The sequence below is a fragment of the Semicossyphus pulcher genome, unplaced genomic scaffold, assembly GCF_022749685.1.
Source record: "Semicossyphus pulcher isolate SPU_LCO1_2020_fin unplaced genomic scaffold, fSemPul1.0.p SCAF_7, whole genome shotgun sequence".
NCBI lineage: Eukaryota > Metazoa > Chordata > Actinopteri > Labriformes > Labridae > Semicossyphus > Semicossyphus pulcher.
In genome coordinates this window covers 18,500,234-18,519,848 of record NW_027211748.1, presented here as the reverse complement: position 1 = coordinate 18,519,848, position 19,615 = coordinate 18,500,234, and the positions used below count along the sequence as shown (strand labels likewise).

Genomic DNA, 19,615 nt, shown 5'->3' with positions numbered 1-19,615 from the left:
ACAGACCGTTGCTAGGGATGCGGCTCTAATGACACAATCCGGACGACTAACTGTAAACGGATCAATCCGCCGAAATAAGTCCGGTAAATTTGACATCGGTTGAAGAAAAGAGACAAAAAGGCAGAGAGAAAGCAGGAGCTAGCTCAATTTAAGAAGGCTAAAGAGGCTGTTCCTATGGACACAGCTCTCACTGTGAGTGTAAGGGACTATTTTAAAACGAAAAACAGAAATATAACCATTTTTATGTTTATATTTTGTGTCAAATTATTGATTCCGTGAGTAAAAAGCCGCTAAAACTCTTTCACATTAAAGCGCCTGAAAACTTTATGTCATAACTTTTTTCCTAACATCAAATATTTTTAAGGGGCTTTATTGTTTAAAAAAATGACATGTTACAAATTAATATAAACATGGAAACACTGTCACCTTCACTCTGCTGCTGGCTTCATGTGCTTTGAAATGGCAGTTAGTTAACAGAAGTGTATTAATTATTAATTATTATTATTATTTCATGTGGCAAATAGAAACAATACAGGACAATACAAGCAGCATTATTAATCACACTCAGGGGTTTTAGGCAGATTGTACACAACACAGTGATATACAGTATAAAAGACCTAAAATATGATATAAAAATCCATCAATCCATTATCTATACCGCTTGTTCAGGGTCGCAGGGGGGCCGGAGCCTATCCCCGTCATTGTGTGAGAGGTGGGGTACACCCTGGACTGATCACAGGGCTGACGCACAAAGACAGACAACCGTTTACGCTCATGGGCAATTTTAGAGTCACCAATGAACCCAAAGAGTATGTCTTTGGACTGTGGGAGGAAGCCGGAGTACCCGGAGGGAACCCACGCATGCATGGGGAGAACGTGCAAACTCCACACAGAAAGGTCAACTTCATCAGAGCTGGGAATCGAACCAGAAAACTTCTAACCTGTGAGGTGACAGCGCTAACCACTGCACCACCGTGCAGCCCCTGAAAAAAAGATACTGCTAAATAATAAAAATTCTGTCAGTCTGTCAAAGAATAAAAAATGTGAATGATGTCGTTAGATATCTGACACTTGAAATTTAGCCGAGGAATATGTTGCACCACAGCAGGCTGATGATTGCCTCAGTCAGATCCATGTGTACTGAAAGATTTGCAACACCTGCTTATTAACCCTGATTTGAATTATATAGTTCTACGGCTGTAGTTCGACTATTTTATTTTTTCAGTTGAGGTCACCATCATCTGGACTGTTGGACAGGGATGTTACAGAGTTCTAGAGATCTGCTTAACGTGTGTTTTTGAATCCATATAAAAAATGTTTTTTGTGAGACAGTGGTGTTGAAACATGTCCTTGTTTTAAGTGTAGTATGTCAATTTGTGTGTCTGTACATTGAGAGTTAATTCCTTGTATGTCCCCACATATTTGGCCAATAAAACTGACGCTGGAAAAAAAAAAGTCAAACTGGAGTAAACATCTGCTCCACTAAATCTAGTACTCCAGGAAAACCAGGATTGTGGCCAGTGGCAAAGCTGGTGTGTTGGCAGAGCTGCGATTCATTGAGCATCAGCCAGAAGGAGCCTTTCATAGGTGCTTTATCTCGCAGAATATTAATTAGAGAAATCGTAGAATCCAGATGCAATGCCCGTCGATGCTGTAAGAGAGATATGAGTTAATACACGGCGAAGTCTTTGACATTGGTGAGCTCCTGGGATCGATACCTCAGAGATCCATACTGTGTTTCCTGCGGCAAAGAGCTGCTGCTGCTGCTCCTCTGACCTTTCAGAGGCTTCCTGTGAGTCGGACCAGCATTGATCACACCCGGAGGAAAGTTTAACTCTGGGCCTGTCAGAGATTGAGCTGTGGGTGGGAAGTACTCTTACTGTATAAGAATGTCCATATATAAATGTGTATGTATGCGTACTTTGAGTACTGTGTGTGCTTGTAGGGTAGGAACAACAATGCTGACAGTTAACTTTGTGCATGATGCAGTGGATGCTTTAAAAAGTGATCAGCACCATGACACACAGGACTAAAAGGACACAGAGACTCCTTAACCAGTTTCCCATGAGCCAACAGGCCAGTTCTGCATTCACATCACTTTTAAAGTAACCTTCATCTTCTTAAAGGGCTAGTTTGTCGATTTCCAACCTCATTCCTATCATGCTATTATAGGGAGCTAATGCCATTATGGTTGGAAAAAAATGCAATCTTGCTCTGTGCCTTTGGAGGACGCTACCCGCTTCTCCGATGGGCCCTGGAAAACCTCCACCAGACTACATAAAACGCGTCATCTGGCGGAGGCCAGGGAGCTTGCTAAACTACACTTCCCCCAGTCTAGGACGCTCTGAGACATTGCTTGCAACGATCAATGTCCTTGGCTGGGCCGTTCCTTTCAGAGGGAGGGGCGCAATGCATGCTGGGTGTTGTAGGAACGTAGAATGGGTGAAACCACGAGCTGCTTGTACAACTTTCTCCACAGCTATGGCGTCAATTTCAATTATTATTGCTTTTATCGATTACAGAGAACACCAGCTTTGACTGACAGTGGCTTTTTCCTTTAAAGGAAAATCTCTACACTCTGCACTTTACTTGACAATATTCATTCATACTTCTACTCTGACGATTGATATTTACAGCTCAAAAATGCCGCCCTCTTCCCTACTGAACCAGGAAAACAGCAAATATGTCCTTAGGTGATGAAAAGAGCCACAGTGATATAAATTGACTAAGGTGGTGCAAGAAATGATCAAAAGCTCAGTCACTTTGTCTGTTTGGAGGACAATGCAATAACTCTTTTTGGCAGAAAAGCTTTGTTGCACTGAGGTCTTTGGATTTGAAGTGACACCATATTAAATCAAAGTGCAGTGCTACTTCTTCAGATATTTACTCAACTGTTTCCAACTCTATCCACAGGAGGACGGTGGCTAGTGTTGGAAACAGGAGACGAGAGAATGAGGGATAACACGCGGCAAAGGGCCGAGGGTGGGAATCGGGCCTGGGGCCGCCGCATCAAGGACTGTAGCCTCTGTAGTGATTTAGTGATAGTAAATAAGTGATTTACCCCATAACCAAACCAGCGCCCCTATTTACCCAACAAACATAGATGCACAGAACACCGACTTAATGAAAACAATACTTTTATTTTGGTTCACTTCTTATTTACACAAATGAATGCTTATTAAAGTCATCTACTGCTGTCTTTATAAATGGATCTTTACCATTGAATAGCTACTGTAGAGAGAAGGAGAATGGGATGTTGTGCAGATACAAAATACACAGATATACAGTTACAGTAGAAATGCTATAAGGATAGCCAACATTCATGCACGAGAGCGGTTATCCTGGGCTTACAGAACGTACTGCACCGAATAAGGCATACAAACTGTCGCTGAAGTTACAAAAGAAGCTAATATCTCCAAGTACTAAGTTAAAGGCAACCAGGTTTACTGTTCTCTGAAGCACTTTGACCTAGTACTTCAAGATGTCCAATGACCTGGATGACTGAAGATTTATGCACACGAAAAAAGCCAAGTACAGTAACTATACAGGTGCATTATGGTTCACCACATTGCTCATTGTCTTGTACAAGGTCAAGTGCACAAAGTTCTGAAAAGGAAAAGTAAAAAGACAAATTGAAAGCTAAATGGAGGCAGTGAAAGGCAGGAATAAATTAGCAGCAATGATGAATAAATGGAGAGGAAAGAATGGAAACAAAACGAACAATTAGTGAACACAGTGAAAATATGAATAAATTAGGGCGCCATGAATAAATGCAATTCTGAACGAGGAAACCATTAACAACATGAAGGATTCAGTTTGGAAAAGCTTTTATTTTATAGAGAAATGACGGGACGTTCATCGTTCAGTTTTTCGAAAAGTTTCTGAGTGGCATTACTGAGTTGGTAAAACCTGCAATATGTTACTTAATGGATCCAATTTGTTTTAATTTTGTGCTGTCATTCAGAGTGTCACGGTTACATATGGTGAATACTGTGATTAATTAACTCTTAATATTAAAACAGGTGAAAAGCGAGATGCTGTAATTAAACTTGTGTTAAATGTCTAAAAGTAATCATGAAAATGACAAATAAATACATAAATAAATAAATAAATAGATAGAATTCCAAAGAACATTCAAGCGCAACCATCCATGTCCTCCATGTTTTTAGACTTTCCTCAAGTGCACATCTGTTCGTCTGCTTAAGAGTCGTCCTCAGTCTTAATGATGTGGAAAAGCGTGACGTTAAACAGGACCTGGTGGCCGTTGTTCCAGCCGTACAGGGCGCGGTCCCTGGCGTTGTAATCCAGCATAGACATGTGGAAGTACTGGTTGTGAAAGGGAATGTCTGTGTACTCGTACGTGGAGGTTTTCGTGGAGTAGGCGTAGTACACCTTGGCGCCGGTCAGGTGGGAGTTGGTGATGTAGAGCGTACCGCAGATCATAAAAGACTCCCCGGCGTTCCTCTTCGAGTACTCCGTGTTCCACGTGCTGAGGATCTGCAGCGTGTCCGGGTTCAGCTGGCTGATGACGATGTTGCCGGCGTTCTGGTTGGTGGCGTACACGGCCCACAGGCCCAGCTCGTCGGCCATCAGGTCGATGTCAGAGAAGCCCCCCCAGGTGTACGGGTACACGTTGTGGAAGCCGGCCGACTCCAGAGCTCTCTGCGTGACCACGCGGCCCGTCTCGAAGCTGTACCTCACGATGATGTTGCTCTGCATCTTGTTGTAGTACAGAGAGCCGTTGTACACCACGTGGTTGGTGCCGGCCCATTTGAAAGGCAGGTTGTAGGTTCTGGACTCGACTCCCGCCACGAAATCGGCGAGGGTTTTGAACTCTTTTACTATCTTGTTGTTGGTGTAGCTGTCCATGTACCAGACCTGAGGACAGATAAATACAGACCACAAACCTGTGATGTTTCTGAACAACAAACTGTAACAGCTGTAAATTTATTATCTTTGCTCTAAACTCTTAAACAAAACATGTCACCAATACGATAGTATGTTAATTCACAATAACAAGACGATGACAGAACTCAGAGCTTCAATGAAAGGGCATATAAATAAAAACAGACATTTGTTTGAGGCCAAATGTTCAATAAATGACTTTTTCTTTTTCTTATATTGACGAGGCCAAAACAGGACAGAAGGAGGGCGACTTTAACGACGCTAAGAAACAGAAAGAGACATCTTGTATTCATAGTCTGAAGGGGAATCTACACAGGTGTGCCGGGACAGAACCTCTCCAATGTTATTCAACGCTGTGATCTCCACCAGCCGCGCATGCTGCGCGGGAGGCGGGCTTAATACGCGAGTAATTTTCTGCTGCTCCTTTCGTTTTAAATGTCAAGTCTATTTTTCCTGCTGCTGTGCATCAGTGAAGCATAGAAAGCCGCGTAAATACATGCCCACAACCAAGGTGTTGCACGATGTGATGTCTTAATTTTGGCCAACCTCGATGTCAGTTGCAGGATGAGCAGCTAGATGAGCAGACAAGATTCATTTGAGAGAGCAATGAATATGTACAATTCTTCAACATGTGGGTAAACCAATCCTGTTAATTCATTCTCATTTGACTTCTACATCCTACATAAATACTGAATTTATGCACAATTAAGAAATAAGTCTACAAGTCGGCTGCAAAGTTGTCTTCTTCTACCGTTTCCGGCAGACTGCACACTGTTTGGCGTACTTTATGGCCAGGAATCACAACTACCACTGGCTAACTTTGAGACTCATCTTTGCTGTGGTCACAGCCGGTGCAGATTGCAAAATAGATGCTTCTGTGACACTTACGTGTCGCGCACATTTGTCTGACGCTACAGCGTCAGTGTAGATTCCCAGTCAGGATACATCAGCCTAACACTGTAGGATGAATATGGATTTAAGTAGTTCAGAGTTTTTTGAATTGATTTTCTTGTTTTGCAACTTTTTTATTTAGCTACTTTTTAATATATGAAACTATTCCTACTAATATAATAAACTGTATTTATATGGAACTCTGTTAAAAAAGTTGACAAAGTTATTCAGACACAAAAAATAATTCAATCACAATAAATAATAAATAGGAAAAACAGATTAAAAAATAAGAATGAGTTTTAAAATGTGCACCGTGAAAACTCATTGAAAAGTTATTCCATTATCATGGTTCCCCTTAGGGTTAATGTTTAAAATCCACTGAGCTACCTGTTTCTATGGAGCAACACCTGTGCAATCAGGCGGCTGATGCACTGAATGATGGTGGTAACAGCTGAGACAGAGCAGACACACAGTGTCAGCAAAAGCAGGGGAAAAAAAGGCTGCTAATGAGAGTTAGCTTGAGAGCGCAAATGTATTTAAATAAAGACGTTTTTTTTTACATCATCATAAAAAGAAAATGTTCAAAGCGAAGAGAAAAGTTGTGAAAATCCTTTATGTTAAGCCTGACTAAATAGAGGCTTTTCCTTTTTAGTGACTCATATTTTCAACTTCAAGAACATCTTTGTCCTCACCGAGCCCTTGAACTCAACGTGAATGAGAAATGTACAGAACACTTGGCCTCTGCAGTCTCTGACAAGAAGGAAATCACTTTGCAAAAGCTTATGAGGATGGAAATGCAATGACATGCTGCTTTAGGATACGAACAGTGTAGTTCTGAGTGTAAGTCCTCGTCCAACCTATTCTGTGACTGTTAGTGTGGTTCGTTTTACTCTATGAGCAAAAGTTTGTGGTGTTCTTTTATTCTGTGACGCCCCCAATTTTTCAGTATTTTGGATTTGATTGTTCATGCAGATGGCATGAACATCAAAATGTCCACCATGTTTGATCTCAGCAGTCAAGTGTACAAAAAGTTTCAGCCGGTGATCTGTTTGACTTCTGTCCCCGTGAACAACAGGACAGAATTAGTTGTATGTAAATCATTAAACCTCTCGCTGTTTCTTCAAAGGCTTTCAGCACACAGCGAGGCGCACTGACTCACCCTGTTGTTTTTGGGAGGCGCCTGTGGGTCGGTCATCCACGCTCCAAATCTGGTCCCTGAAGTTTTGACTGTCAGCGGCCCAGTGATCTTCATTAGCTTCCCACATGCTGCGAACACATCACAAGGCTTTGGTGACACACACATACACACACACAGTACAAACTGCAGCGGCTCCACATGAGAAAACTACAGTGGTGCTAATACTGGAATACATCTCAAAGCACTGGATTGATGAAACGTGGTGGTGGTTTGGACAGAGTTGTTGCTTTGGGGCGAGTTTCACAAGATGGATTGAGATCATACTACGTCTTCCTTTGCACAAAGATGGTTCTCAGTCGTCTTCTTGAGTACTAAATGGGAATAAAAACTGCCACTACCACGTTTAACTGTTTTTTTTCTCAATAAAAACATGACCGGGCAAATACTTCATATCGCTCAGCTCTGTTCTCTCCAGTAGAAATGTTTTTCCCTCTGGAGGATTTCACTAATTTCAACAACATTTTCCAGGGAAAACTCAGCAAAGAATGTAAGAAAGAAAATGCGAGACAGTAAATACTGTTAATCCTTGAGGTGTTAAAGACCTGCAAGAATGAGCAATGTTTTACAGCATTTGGTTCGACCAATAACTATATATAGATGGACGACGCGTCTCCATCTGCTCACATTGTACGAAATTGAAGCCAAAACACCCCCCGTGGCGGGCGCTGCCATCTTGCGATGGTGACGTCATTTGAAACCAGAGCTGCGCGGTAGAAATCTGCAGGTGGAGCTGCAGTAGCCACTTCCGCTAACCAAAACACACATTTAAACTACCAAGCAAAAAAGTAAAAAAAAAAAGTAAAAGCAGACGTATTTAATGGCAGAACAGCTTCTTGTGTTGGTCTGAGGTTAACGTTCACAAATATGTAAACTTCAATGACTGTAGTGATCGTTTAAGTTACATCTCCTCTCGCCGTTCCTCCTCTACTCTGCTAATCCAGAACAGATCGGCTGCAGGAGCCGTATTTGTCAACAGAGCTGTCAATCATCCTTTTTACAGCATCAAATAACTAATTTAAACTAAACTTCTACTATACTATATAACTACTATAACTATAATGACAAAAACCATGTTTGAGAAACATTTACTTGGCGTGTATTTACATTTTATAGTTTAACTCATGTCCCATCTGTTAACATGGAGGAGGCGGGCTTTATGACCTATACTGCAGCCAGTCAGCAGGGGGCGCTCAACATGTTTTGGCTTCACGTCATGTCGCCCATCTTTTTATACAGTCTATTGCTGTGTTTGAAATGCCATACTATACAAGCAGTACGTACTGATTTGGCAAAAATGTAGTATGCAGTGTACAGTGTGTAAACAAAAGCAAAATATGTGTACTGATTCGGAGAAAATCTCCAGTATGCATCGGACCAGTCTACCTCGCCTACTGTGTCCCACAATGCAAAGCACTGGAACGTCACAGCAGCAGTTGAAATGACAGACAGCAGCAGCATTCCAGCAGAAGGGGGCGCTATAGCTAAAGAAGCGCCATTTATTGTTTACTTCCGCCTGGTGTAGCATACTGCAAAAATAATTTGAAAAGCTCCTCCATACTACATACTACCGCCAAGCGCAGTATGCAGTATATAGCATGTAGTATATAGCATGTAGTATATAGTGTAAAGTAGGGTATTTCGAACACAGCCTATGGCTTCAACAGGTTAGCATAGTTAGCGTGAGGGTTAAGTCCAAGGGCTTAAAATACGTTTTCTATTTGTAATTGTTTTAAAAACTGTATTTTTGTACATTAAGCTTTTTTAATCTTTTTTAAAATTACCTTAAATATCCCTTGTGGTATAATTTAATGGGTTTATTAAGCTATTTGTGATATTGCCTGTTCTCTCTTTCCTATATCTCTGTGATGTCTTCATGTAATTTGCTCTTGTAATGTCTTGAGCCATTGTAAATGACAGTTCGCCCTTAAAGATCTCTTAAGTATACATAAAGGTTGAGTGATTCTCTATTTTGGGGGAATTGTCTGATCTATAAGCTAAATTAAGACTGGATTCACATCCAAACTGTGTAAGAATATCCTTGTGAACATCTGGAGACGCACACATGCAGAGAATTAGAAACACAGAGGAGACAAACAGCCGCAGTAAAACAACCAGTAAAACTCTTTACAATGCGTCAGGGCGGCGTGAACATTCATCCCGCATGGTTTAATATTTGAAGTACTCGAGCCGCACTTAATTCATCTTACCAGACACTTTAATTGTGCCAAATGACAGTAGGCTATCAGTTGCACACAAGCTTACAAGTTCCCTATTAAGTATTTAGCTGCTATTTTACCTAATCAATCAAAGCTCATGCACAACGAATGCTCAAGTAATCATCAGGAGCTCAGACATATTTCCAACCACATCCCATTAGCATTCACATGTCAGCTATTTACGTTGACACTTTGACAGTCTGCATCAGTGTTGATAACCTGGCAGTTGGCAAATTGGACTTAAGTCATGCAAAGCGTTATCAGAGGCAGAGCTGCTCTGGGGGCATAAATTGATCTTATTAGATGAGTTAAACCTCGATGGGTGGAGTACAGGAAGCACAGATTTCAAGTGCGAACCTGGAAAGGCAAAGACGGAGTCAGAGGGATTCAAATGAAAGAAAAGGTATAAAATAAACACATCGATCTTGATTTTGTTTAAGCTTCTACTGCACAAAGTCTCATAACTCTACCAGCTCTACAGTTTTCTTTGACTCTGCAAATAGATGGTTTTCTCAAGCAACAATATTTCTCTGCCTCCAGTAGCAGTTCGACTCCGCCGCTCCGCTCTCCATCTACAATTCCAATCTGCTGGTGCCTGCGAGAAATGTGCCTGTGATCCCGGCGCCAAAGCATAATCTGGGGTCACCATGCCCGCCTCTACTTTGTCGGACTTACTGAGTTTGTTCATGCAGTTTCGGAGGCGATTCTCCAGGTTCAGCACCCTCTGTTGCAGCTCCTCGTAGTCGTAGGCTCCCATCTCCTCCTGGATGCCCATCAACACGCCAGACAGATTCCTGATCTCCTCTTTGAACTGGGAGATGAGCTTGGCGTCTGTCTTGTATTGCTCCAGGACAGGGATCAGCGGCTGCAGGGACTCCATCTTGCCCTTTAACTCCTAGAAAGCACCAAGAATATAGAACCGCAGAAACACCAAATATCGCAAGACTGATGTTTCCAATGCAGCTGTTCCAGAGTTATTTTATGGTCTATATGTTTAACCAAGGCAGAAATATGAAACTCAAAAGAAGACTCAAAGACGGGCAGATCAATGCCGCATATGTTGCTTCCACAATACCTACATGTTGGTATGAGGTATGAGGTAGTTGGAAGTTTCCCAACTCTGTTTTGCACAAAATGCAGATGCTTATTAAAAAGAAACATTGTTGATATAGGGGAAAACTGCATTTTTTTTGTCCTGTACATTAACATAAAATTGGAAAGGAGAAAGGAGGAGAGAGGCTCTCGTGAGACCCAAACAAATTTCACTGATGGATGATAATAGTGATGATTATTATTGTAATTGCTCCTATAATTACTGTTATTTACCGTCACCGTTTACATCGTCTAATGGAAATGCCCTCCATTCTTCTTCTTTTCTTCTCTATGATAATTATCTATATTGCCGATGCCTGTTATGGTATTACTTTTACTAGACTAAGAAGTTGATTTTTTGCCACTAATAACCGGGGTTTACAGTGGGGTCGGCTAATCCGAAACCGTCTCTGTTATTATAATCACGTTTGTGACAGGAAGTAGCTGGATTTTGTACGACATAACATAACAGATTAATGATGTTTATTGTCACTCCGGATATACAAGTACAATATTGTGTAAAAATGATTTAGCTGGTATGCTCCATTTAAAAATATTAAATATAAAAGACATGTAAAATATGTAAGGGATAATGTACAGTGAGCAGGTTGATATCGCGGAGTGTAACCTCGACAGGGTGAGCAGGACTTCTCTCACCCTGAAGGGGTTCCTTTATCCAGCTTATTACTTACGAAATCAATTATTTGACACAAAATATAGATTTGAAAATTATTTTATTGATTTAAAAATGATTAGATTTCAGTTTTGTGTTGAAAAAAGTCTGTAACACTCACAGTGAGAGCGGCGTCCAACTCTAACAGAGCCAATACTGTATTACTCACATTAAATGAAACATTTCCTCTGACAGTGAAGATATGGAGAACGGGGACGCAGGAAGCAGCACAGCACCTGATTGAGGTTTTGTCATCACTGTCAGAGTCTGTTAACATTTTCTTTTCCATTCACCGTCTTTAAACACCGCCGTATCCCGTACTGTGTTCTGTTTATCCTTTAGTGCTTTCTCTCCGCCGTTTCTGTCTCTTTTCTTTTTTCCCTCTGTGAACAAACCGACGTCATATTTACCAGACTTCTTTCAGCAGATTGATATGATTACAGTAAGTCCTCCAGACTGTGTGATTAGAGCGACATCCCTAGCAACGGCCTGTTCTTCATAGTAACGGTGTACTAAAGAGATATAGCAGACCTCGGAATGCTTTGATTAACATATTAGAATCAAGTATTTAACATTTAGCCTTGTAATAATATAAAATAAAATATAATACAATAAAATATAAGAAATACAAGTATAAGTAAACATGGATAAAAGTAATCCAATGTAAGTTTAACACAAGTAATTTCTGCCAATCAAAACAATAACAAAAATAGATGTATTTTGATAGCTTCATGAAGTAACGTGGGATCATGGGAGTTGTTGTTTTGATTGTAAACAACCACACCTAACATGACTCTACAAGAGAAAAATGAGATGATACGACTGAGCAATCATTTGCTGGACTTGCACCGCATCTGTAGCCTGCTGGAATAGAAGTATTTTTGGAGGGAAACCTGCGTTTGTTGTTGAAAACATTCACCAACTCCCGAGGACATAGCAACAGACACAGTGACGTTTCTGTTTTATAAGGTCATTGTTTTTAACTGATTTGAAAATGTTAAAGTCAGGGTAAAAATGTGAATTAAGCTAGCGGTGCGGTAGCTGACAGCATACGGTAACGTTGATTGTTGTAAGGTTGGTGGCTGAAATGTATAAAAATACATGTTAATGACGTAATGAGTTGCGTCTTAGGTGTCTTAAGTGAGTGTTAACATCTGATATTGATTTGAGGACACTGGGTCACACAACATGGAAGCTATTGAAAAAAACTATACATTTTTCTATAAGTAGATGAAAAAAATGTATTAAAAGTGCGTCTCATACACTGGAATTTACAGTATTTGTTTTGTGTTAATGCAACTTAAAATAAAGTAAAGCTAAATTTAAATTACCTTAATAAATAAAGAGTTTGTTTGAGTTTAACTGACTGATCAGGTTTTACAGTGTACTTGGACACATTAAGTGCTCACATCTAAAAGTACAGCTTACTCAAATAAAGCATGTTCATTCTAAACACAATCATTTCCAGTTAACTTCTTTTACTTACTTTCCCCGAGGTAATCAGTTTCCTAATTTTTTCCTACTCTTTTTCAACATGCATCAATTGTATTTGATCACTGCTGTAAAAACAATATTCCTCGTCATCCAACTGTTCTGTAACTGTTACACAAAGGGATAATCCAAATGCTTTATGTAACGGCGTGGCTGTGTCACTCTCACTCAAGTGTTTTAAGAATCCAGGCTGGATGCTGCTTTCACAGCCTGTCAGACTCTCTGAGACAATTTGCGTCCTTGACCAGCGGTGGAAGACCTGTATTGATCTTATGAAAGTATCAATTCAGATTCTTCTCAGCTTTCTTTAGAAGAAATCCTTTCACAGCCCCTTTTCTGTGATGTTCTCCCAAAGTTAAACATCAAAAAAATATACCTGAAAGTTTTTGTTGACGAGCGTCTTCCTGTCCGATTCGATCTGTCGGAACTTTGAGCGCAGCCCTTTGATCTGGCTCTCCATCCTCATGATGTACTGAAAGTCCCTCTGCGTCCGCAGGTTCAGCACCTCGATTGACTGCGACATGTTCTGCACCTTTTGAAAAGAGTGAAACAGCACGCCATTGATTTTCCCGTCCACAGCCAGATTAAAATGTCCTCCATGTTCAGCCGCTCGGTTGCCTGCCATGCTCAAACTTCCCGAGGAACAAATCAACATTTTGACCTCCACAAGATTGTCTTTTAACCATCCATGTGTGAGCGGAATAGAACTAGGATTGGATTTTACTTGGTCATGGGACTGTTGCTCTGTTTCTCTCATTTTTTACACATACTTTTCACTTGAGTTACAATTCAAGCAACAGCATGGGAAAACAATCAATTCTGATGTGTTTGATGACATAAATCACAGCAGATATCTGACACAGAAACATTACACTGTTAAAAGTGACCTAAATAAGATTAAATATTAGCTAAAAAATATTGAAAGGTAATATTTCTTCTCACTCTGAAGTTATAATGTAAGAGCATTTCACATGTTTCGGTTAATTTGTCCTTAATTATCCAAACAATCACGTACAATACATCGTATGTGAAACACATACAAATCTGCATTGTAAAAGTCAGAATGCAGAAAAGCAGAAGTTTAGCTCTTCTGGTTTTCAGATATACTTTCTAAACACAGCCTTATCTTAAGACAGTGGTGCTGGCTGTTAAATTTAAATGGCTAAATTTATGCACATTTTCCTACATATTGAGAAAATGTGTTTTTGTATCAGACAAATGTAGCTGTTTTTAGTGCACTAGTTTTAAGTCATCTTTAGGTTGTTTTCACACCGGATATTTTTCTGGTTTTAAAGGGGCCATATCTTTTGAATGGATATTCTCATATTTTCATGAAAAAGTGAAAACTGCATAATCCTGTGTTTTTCCAGAATGACATGTTTAAAAAGGTCGCCTCTGAAACGGGCCGTTCAGAACAGCTGCAGGTTTCTACGTAGAACCTTGCTTTCGCTGAAATCGACCAATCATTCGCCGTCATTCACCTCAGGCTGCCTTCTTGCACGAGCTTGTCGTCAAGTCGTTGTCAAGATTTCATCCTACCGATCCGATACCTCCTGGTGATTCTGGCTCGTACATATAAGGCTGAATAACCGATCCTAGAGCAGCCATGTTTTCTACAACTTTGGAGTGACAGCGCAGTGCGGACGCTCCCCAACGTGGGGGGAGGGGCTACGTGGTCACTCCAATTACTGTCAGCCAATCGTGGCTAAGGTCTGACCTTTGAATGGCAAAACGTCTGCGTCATTCACCGTCATTCAGGCTGCCTTCTTGAACGAGTTTGTAGTCAAGTCGTTGTCAGCTTACCATTCAGATACCTCCTGGCGATTGGTATTGTTGCATGTTTTCTACAACACTGCAGTGCGGCCACTCGGACGTGGGATCGCACACATGGGGGAGGGGCTACGCGGTCACTCCAAATACTGTGAGCCAATCGTGGCTAAGGTCTGACCTTTGAATGGCAAAACAGCTTGTTCGAGGAGGAAGGAGAGGCTCCAAATAGTAATTGAATTAAAATATGTATAACATTTTTTAAACGAAAACAAACTTTACCAACGTGATTCAAAAATACATTCGAATAATAGAAATTGTATAGCTAAAATATGTCCCTTTTCCTGCAGCTAATTTAGCTTATTTACAGAAACATTTTATCCATTTTATTGCTTTTTTCTTGTTTTTTAGAGCAAACTTTTCGCCTTGTACAGTGTCCCTCTGGTTTCACAAAAGCTCACTAGGTTTATGGGGCATGTGAACAAGAAGAAATACAGTCCATTCTCCCTCCTCTCTTTGCCTCTAATTGTAGCTCACCAACATTATCGGAGCACATGGCTGGCAAAGTGGCACAACACTCACACATTGTGTTGGGCATACTTTTCTGGCTCTGGTTGAGGGATCCTGAAATGGCCTCACTGAAGCCCTGAGGCAGCTTAGTACATTAGTGTCAAAGACCACAGTGAATGACAGAGAACAGCCTCTGGCACACGACATGAAAATGTAGGCTAGAGCTGTGTTTCCCTTACACGGCTTATTAATTGAGGAAAGTGACTCTGGTGCTGTGCTGCTTATTTGCAGATAATGCTTTAAATCACCACCGCTGAAGGAATTAAAAGTTGGGTTTCTGCCTCTATTCACAATGTTGACCGCTGTGTTTAAAAAATCAATTCAATTCATGCTTTTATTTCGAGAAAAATCCATGGTGATGGATGAGAAAAAATAACACCAACTCTTGTAAAAGCAATCATCCTCTTTGAGGTAAAAACAACACTCAGGCCTGGTAATACTCAAAACCTTAACAACAGCCTTGAACGGTTTGGAGCAAAAAAAAAAACAGGGGGCACTCCAGGTGTGATTGGCTCAGTTCTCATCTTTTACAACCATTCAGCTGATGTCATCCATGTAATGTATGCAGAGGTGGAAAACAGGTTTATGTACCTGGCTGGTGCAATCCCTCAGAGGATTATGGCAACAAAGAAGCATGGATAACGATAGAAATCAATTTATATGAATTTAAGGGGGGCTGGCTGCTTACAGTAAACGTGTGTGAGGAATCACATAAACAGAAACGCGTGTGTGTCTAGCCTGTGTGTGCATACCTTCTCCAGGAGCTGGCGGAGCTGCCTGCCTTTGGCGTCTCTGGAGCACAGATTCTGTTCAGGTGCCACCACTGTGCAGATACAACGCCCATCTGCATCCTGAGCCGAGCTGTACACCTGCCACCCCTCCTTTGGCCGGATGGTCTACACACACAGAGAAACACAGTCCTGAACACACAGCACACACACACACTAACGGACACAATGAATAAACACAACACCGATGATATCATGAAATAGCAGCACACAGTGGGTCATCCATTCTTCTGCTTTATGCCACCAACGCTTTGACACCAACCAATTCCACTGGCTTATAAAAAGACTTTGAAAGTGCTTTTGCTGGAAGATATTCCTCCACAGTCTCCAGTGTATTTCCACTTCAACAATAAATAGAGTTTCCCGGCCTTGATGAATAACCCGAGAGCTGAAATTCCTCTGTTTCTTTACACGAGTTCTTCCCGTGCTGGAAGTGAAAGTCCTGCTGGGAGACGCAGATAAACCTGATTTGTAGGAGCTTTTCCCCCTTTTTTATTACATTCAATCTGCTCCCCAGCACTGGAGTATAAAGCTTAAAGAACATAAAGTTATGCTTCATAAGCCAATGCGGCATATTTTAATGCAGCACCATCAACTAATGTCACAGTAAAAACTAGTCTGGCTCCAAATATTGATCAAAGAGTGCTGAAGTGTTGGAAAAGCTGATAGCTTTCAGACACAGGAGCAGCATCAGTGTTTGAACAATACTGCTGTTTACTGTCAGCGCGGCGAAATTAACACAAGCCTCCAGCCAAGCACTGGCAACCTTCTGACTGCGGATGGCAAAATTTGTCTGCGCTACCAGCGTCTTTGGCATGCGACCAACTGTTATTTGGATTGTTTTCACATCCTTAAAGTCTATCTGGCTGGAGAATAGCTTGTGAAACGTGAACTTTGGCATCCAGCAGCCTTTGAAGCTCATAGATACAGAAGTAAAGTGCTCTTTTTTTTGTTTTTCATAGCGCACACATCCTTTCCTCCTCCTCCTCTTCCTCCCATTCATCCTCGCCTGCCAGCCTGAAGAGTTTACAGAGCGTTTGGAATCAGCCATGAAAGATCACGTCCCCTCTGAGCAGGCGAAGACGTCACACCCGGGAAGGCTTTGACTCATCGCATCCACCTAATGAGAGCCTGCTTTTCGTAGGTAAAACAAAGACAGTACAGTTTTAATCGTCTAACTGCTAGAAAAGTGCATATGAAGATTTAAATGGATGCCAACACCTGAGCAGAATTATTTCAGTTCTTTCTCTGCCACATCTTAATTTTGCTTACTTATCTTGATATGAAAAAAATCCATCTCTGCTATCACCCTCCTGAGCTTTCATTCTCGTCCCCCAGCACAATTCTCTTATATTGTCCTTATCAGATTGTCAGAAAATTGTTTCAGGTATTATCAAAGAACTACAGGCCCGATCTTTGTCCACCTTGCTGGTAAAAGTTGTGATCAGGGAATAAAAAGCTTATCCTACTGATGCCCTTATGCTGAGTTTGTCCTGACATCAGTGTTAGATAAATGCCCCGAATTGAGAATTCAATAATCTCACTATACAATCTTATTTTCTCCAATTTCACAGTATGTGCCACCTCTGAACTAACTAAAACCACACTGAAAAGCAGGGGAACAAAAGAAAAGTGATGTTGCTTTGAAATGTTTGGAGGTTGCGTGTTGTAGAAATGATTGGAGATGCTGGTGCACGATGACTGGAGCTGGATTCTGCCTCTTTCAAAGCTGAATGGTATAAAAGGAGGAACAGGAAGAAGAAAACACCCTCAGCTCTTCCTCTCCTTACTATGCAATGAAAGGCTCCTAAATAGAAGTTTCACTAATCCGTTAAAAAAGGTCTTTCTCCTCTGTCTCTTGAGTGACGCACATCCTTTCCTCCTCTTCTCGCTCACATTTCCTCATATTAAAATGAATCTGAAGCTCAGCCAAGCCAGATGCACTCTCCAATGGGGCTTTTTAATGTGAGGAACTCTGCACAAAGAGTTTTTCTCTCATTTAATAATCCAGACAGCTGCTTCCTCTTTTGTCTTTACCCTTCATTTAGACTCTCTGGCGGATCTTTTTACAGTTTTGAGCATTGACTTAGCCTATAAACATTTGTGGGAAGCATTAATTCTGCACGACACTTTCAATCATGGCAAGGTGGCAGGATAGTATGTGAGGACACTGCTTTGCAATCAAGACACTGGCACAGGGATTGTTCTCTGCACGGGTGGGATGAACCTAATCGACCATTGTTCATGTCCAAATGGCTTGGTGATCTGCAAGCTGCTCCTCCTAATTGGAGACAATGCTCCCAAATGCAATCCAATTTCAGGAGCTTAGACTGGCAAGACAGGGGACATCATGTTTTTAATCAAAGAATAAGGTAGGTTTACTAACAGCGAGGAAATTAGTTGCATACAAATTTAATGAATCATTTCCGTTTGAGTTTTTACAGAGTGAATATGCCCGTATCAAGATGTTTAGTGCAGCTTTTTCCGTCTGGGAGGGGATTTGGATATAATTCACCAATGTTTTTCTTTACAATGATTGAACTCCCCCTTAGAAGTGAGTTATATGCCTGGAAATACTCCAGGATCAATATGAGCGCTATGTGGTTGATGTAGGCAATAAACATGAGTGCTGTGAGGGTGCCTCATTCTCTCCCACCACTTTAAATTTTGTGTTTTTTCCAAACATTTTTGCATAGTAGAGCTAAATACTTGCCAAATGCTGGTACAGACTGCAGAGAGTACAGCAAAGGAGCAAACAAAAAACAATTGTTGTGAACTGAAATGACTCATTTCTCTGTTGTTGGTCATTTAGCAACCACTGTGCAGCGCTCCACCCAAATTACAAACATCCATATTCATGTAAACTTCACTAAAATGTCACGTTTATCAATTTAATTGTGTTATTTTTTAAAGAAAGGTGAGGGCAGTGAACTCACCGCTGAAGGGCAGTATCCAAACAGTAGCAGAAACAGCAGCGGGTTCAGGACCACGGACAGCGACCACATCCTGTCTGCTGCTAGTGTTTCCCTCTTTAACCTCCTCCTCCTCCTCCGCGACGGGGAGAACAAAAATTTTCACACAAGTTTCTTCCCGTGGGCACGAGCCACCTCGTCCACTACGCGCTGGTGACAACCGTATCTTCCTTGGGAGGAAGGGGGCACATCCATCCACTCGCCCCCGCCGTTACGCACGCCATGTGGGCAGGCAGCAGGGAGACACCTCGTCACTGCAAGGAGGAAAAAGTTTGTGGGCATGCATGCAGCAAGGATCCGAGCTGCGATAACGTTACGTTAGGGACCCTTCTTCACGGAAATGACATCACCCAGCTACCCACTTCAGCCTTAATGAATCCAGCTGGTAGTGTTTGAGGAGGAACCACCAGCAGCTGTGCAGAGACAAAAGTTGCAGCTGGCAGAATTCACCGGAAACTAGGAGATAGAGGCGCGAGATCAGAGCTGCTGCAAGTCCTGCGTTTTTGTGCCTGAGTGGAGGGCACGCGCTCCGAGAGCGAGAGAGAGAGAGAGAGACAGAGAGAGAGAGAGAGAGAGAGAGAGAGAGCGAAAGAGCGCGAGAGGACAATAGAGTAACACGCAAAATGTTGCTAGTTTACTTGTACAGAATATCATTTAAAATGATAGTATTGTTTTACTTTGGTGAAATAGTTTTTCAGTAAAAATGCAACATTAAAAAATTCAGTACGCCAAAATTACTTACAAACGTTTTAAAGTAACGGTACTATACAGTAGCCAATTCTCGCCAAACAAACAACTACCTATTTAAAAAAAATTAAGGCCAGGGAAGGTACAAAATTATAAGATACCATGTGAAAAAATATGACTTTATAAGTCAAAATGATACTAAAATTAAGTCCAGCTCAGCAACAGCTTAAGCTCTGATTGGCTAGTTTCTTCGTTTTAACAGACCTCCAGCTGCTGCTTATACGAGGGATACGATTTAATTTAAGTTTTAGTTATGATGCTAATGCTTAGTAAAATTAAGTTGAGTTTAACTAAATGTTAAACCA

General features: G+C 41.2%; 1 protein-coding gene across 1 annotated transcript; it reads right to left on the bottom strand.

Moving 5' to 3' along the window:
* Window positions 1–3,120: 3,120 nt before the first annotated feature.
* On the bottom strand, window positions 3,121–18,841 carry LOC138611381 (noelin-3-like). The gene is made up of 6 exons (XM_069684449.1): window positions 18,528–18,841; window positions 15,556–15,699; window positions 12,843–12,998; window positions 9,886–10,105; window positions 6,956–7,062; window positions 3,121–4,878 (listed from the first exon to the last, which is right to left on the bottom strand). The coding sequence occupies exons 1-6, from the start codon at window positions 18,594–18,596 to the stop codon at window positions 4,201–4,203; spliced, it is 1,374 nt and encodes a 457-aa protein (XP_069540550.1). The 5' UTR covers window positions 18,597–18,841; the 3' UTR covers window positions 3,121–4,200.
* Between the last annotated feature and the right edge of the window lie 774 nt (window positions 18,842–19,615).

Coding starts and splice junctions, on each gene's coding strand:
- LOC138611381 (XM_069684449.1), bottom strand. CDS start 18,596: ATGTGGTCGCTGTCCGTGGTCCTGAACCCGCTGCTGTTTCTGCTACTG. Junction 15,700..18,527: donor TTGGATACTGCCCTTCAGCG/GTGAGTTCACTG, acceptor CTGTGTGTGTAG/ACCATCCGGCCAAAGGAGGG. Junction 12,999..15,555: donor TCCGCCAGCTCCTGGAGAAG/GTATGCACACAC, acceptor TCTTTTCAAAAG/GTGCAGAACATGTCGCAGTC.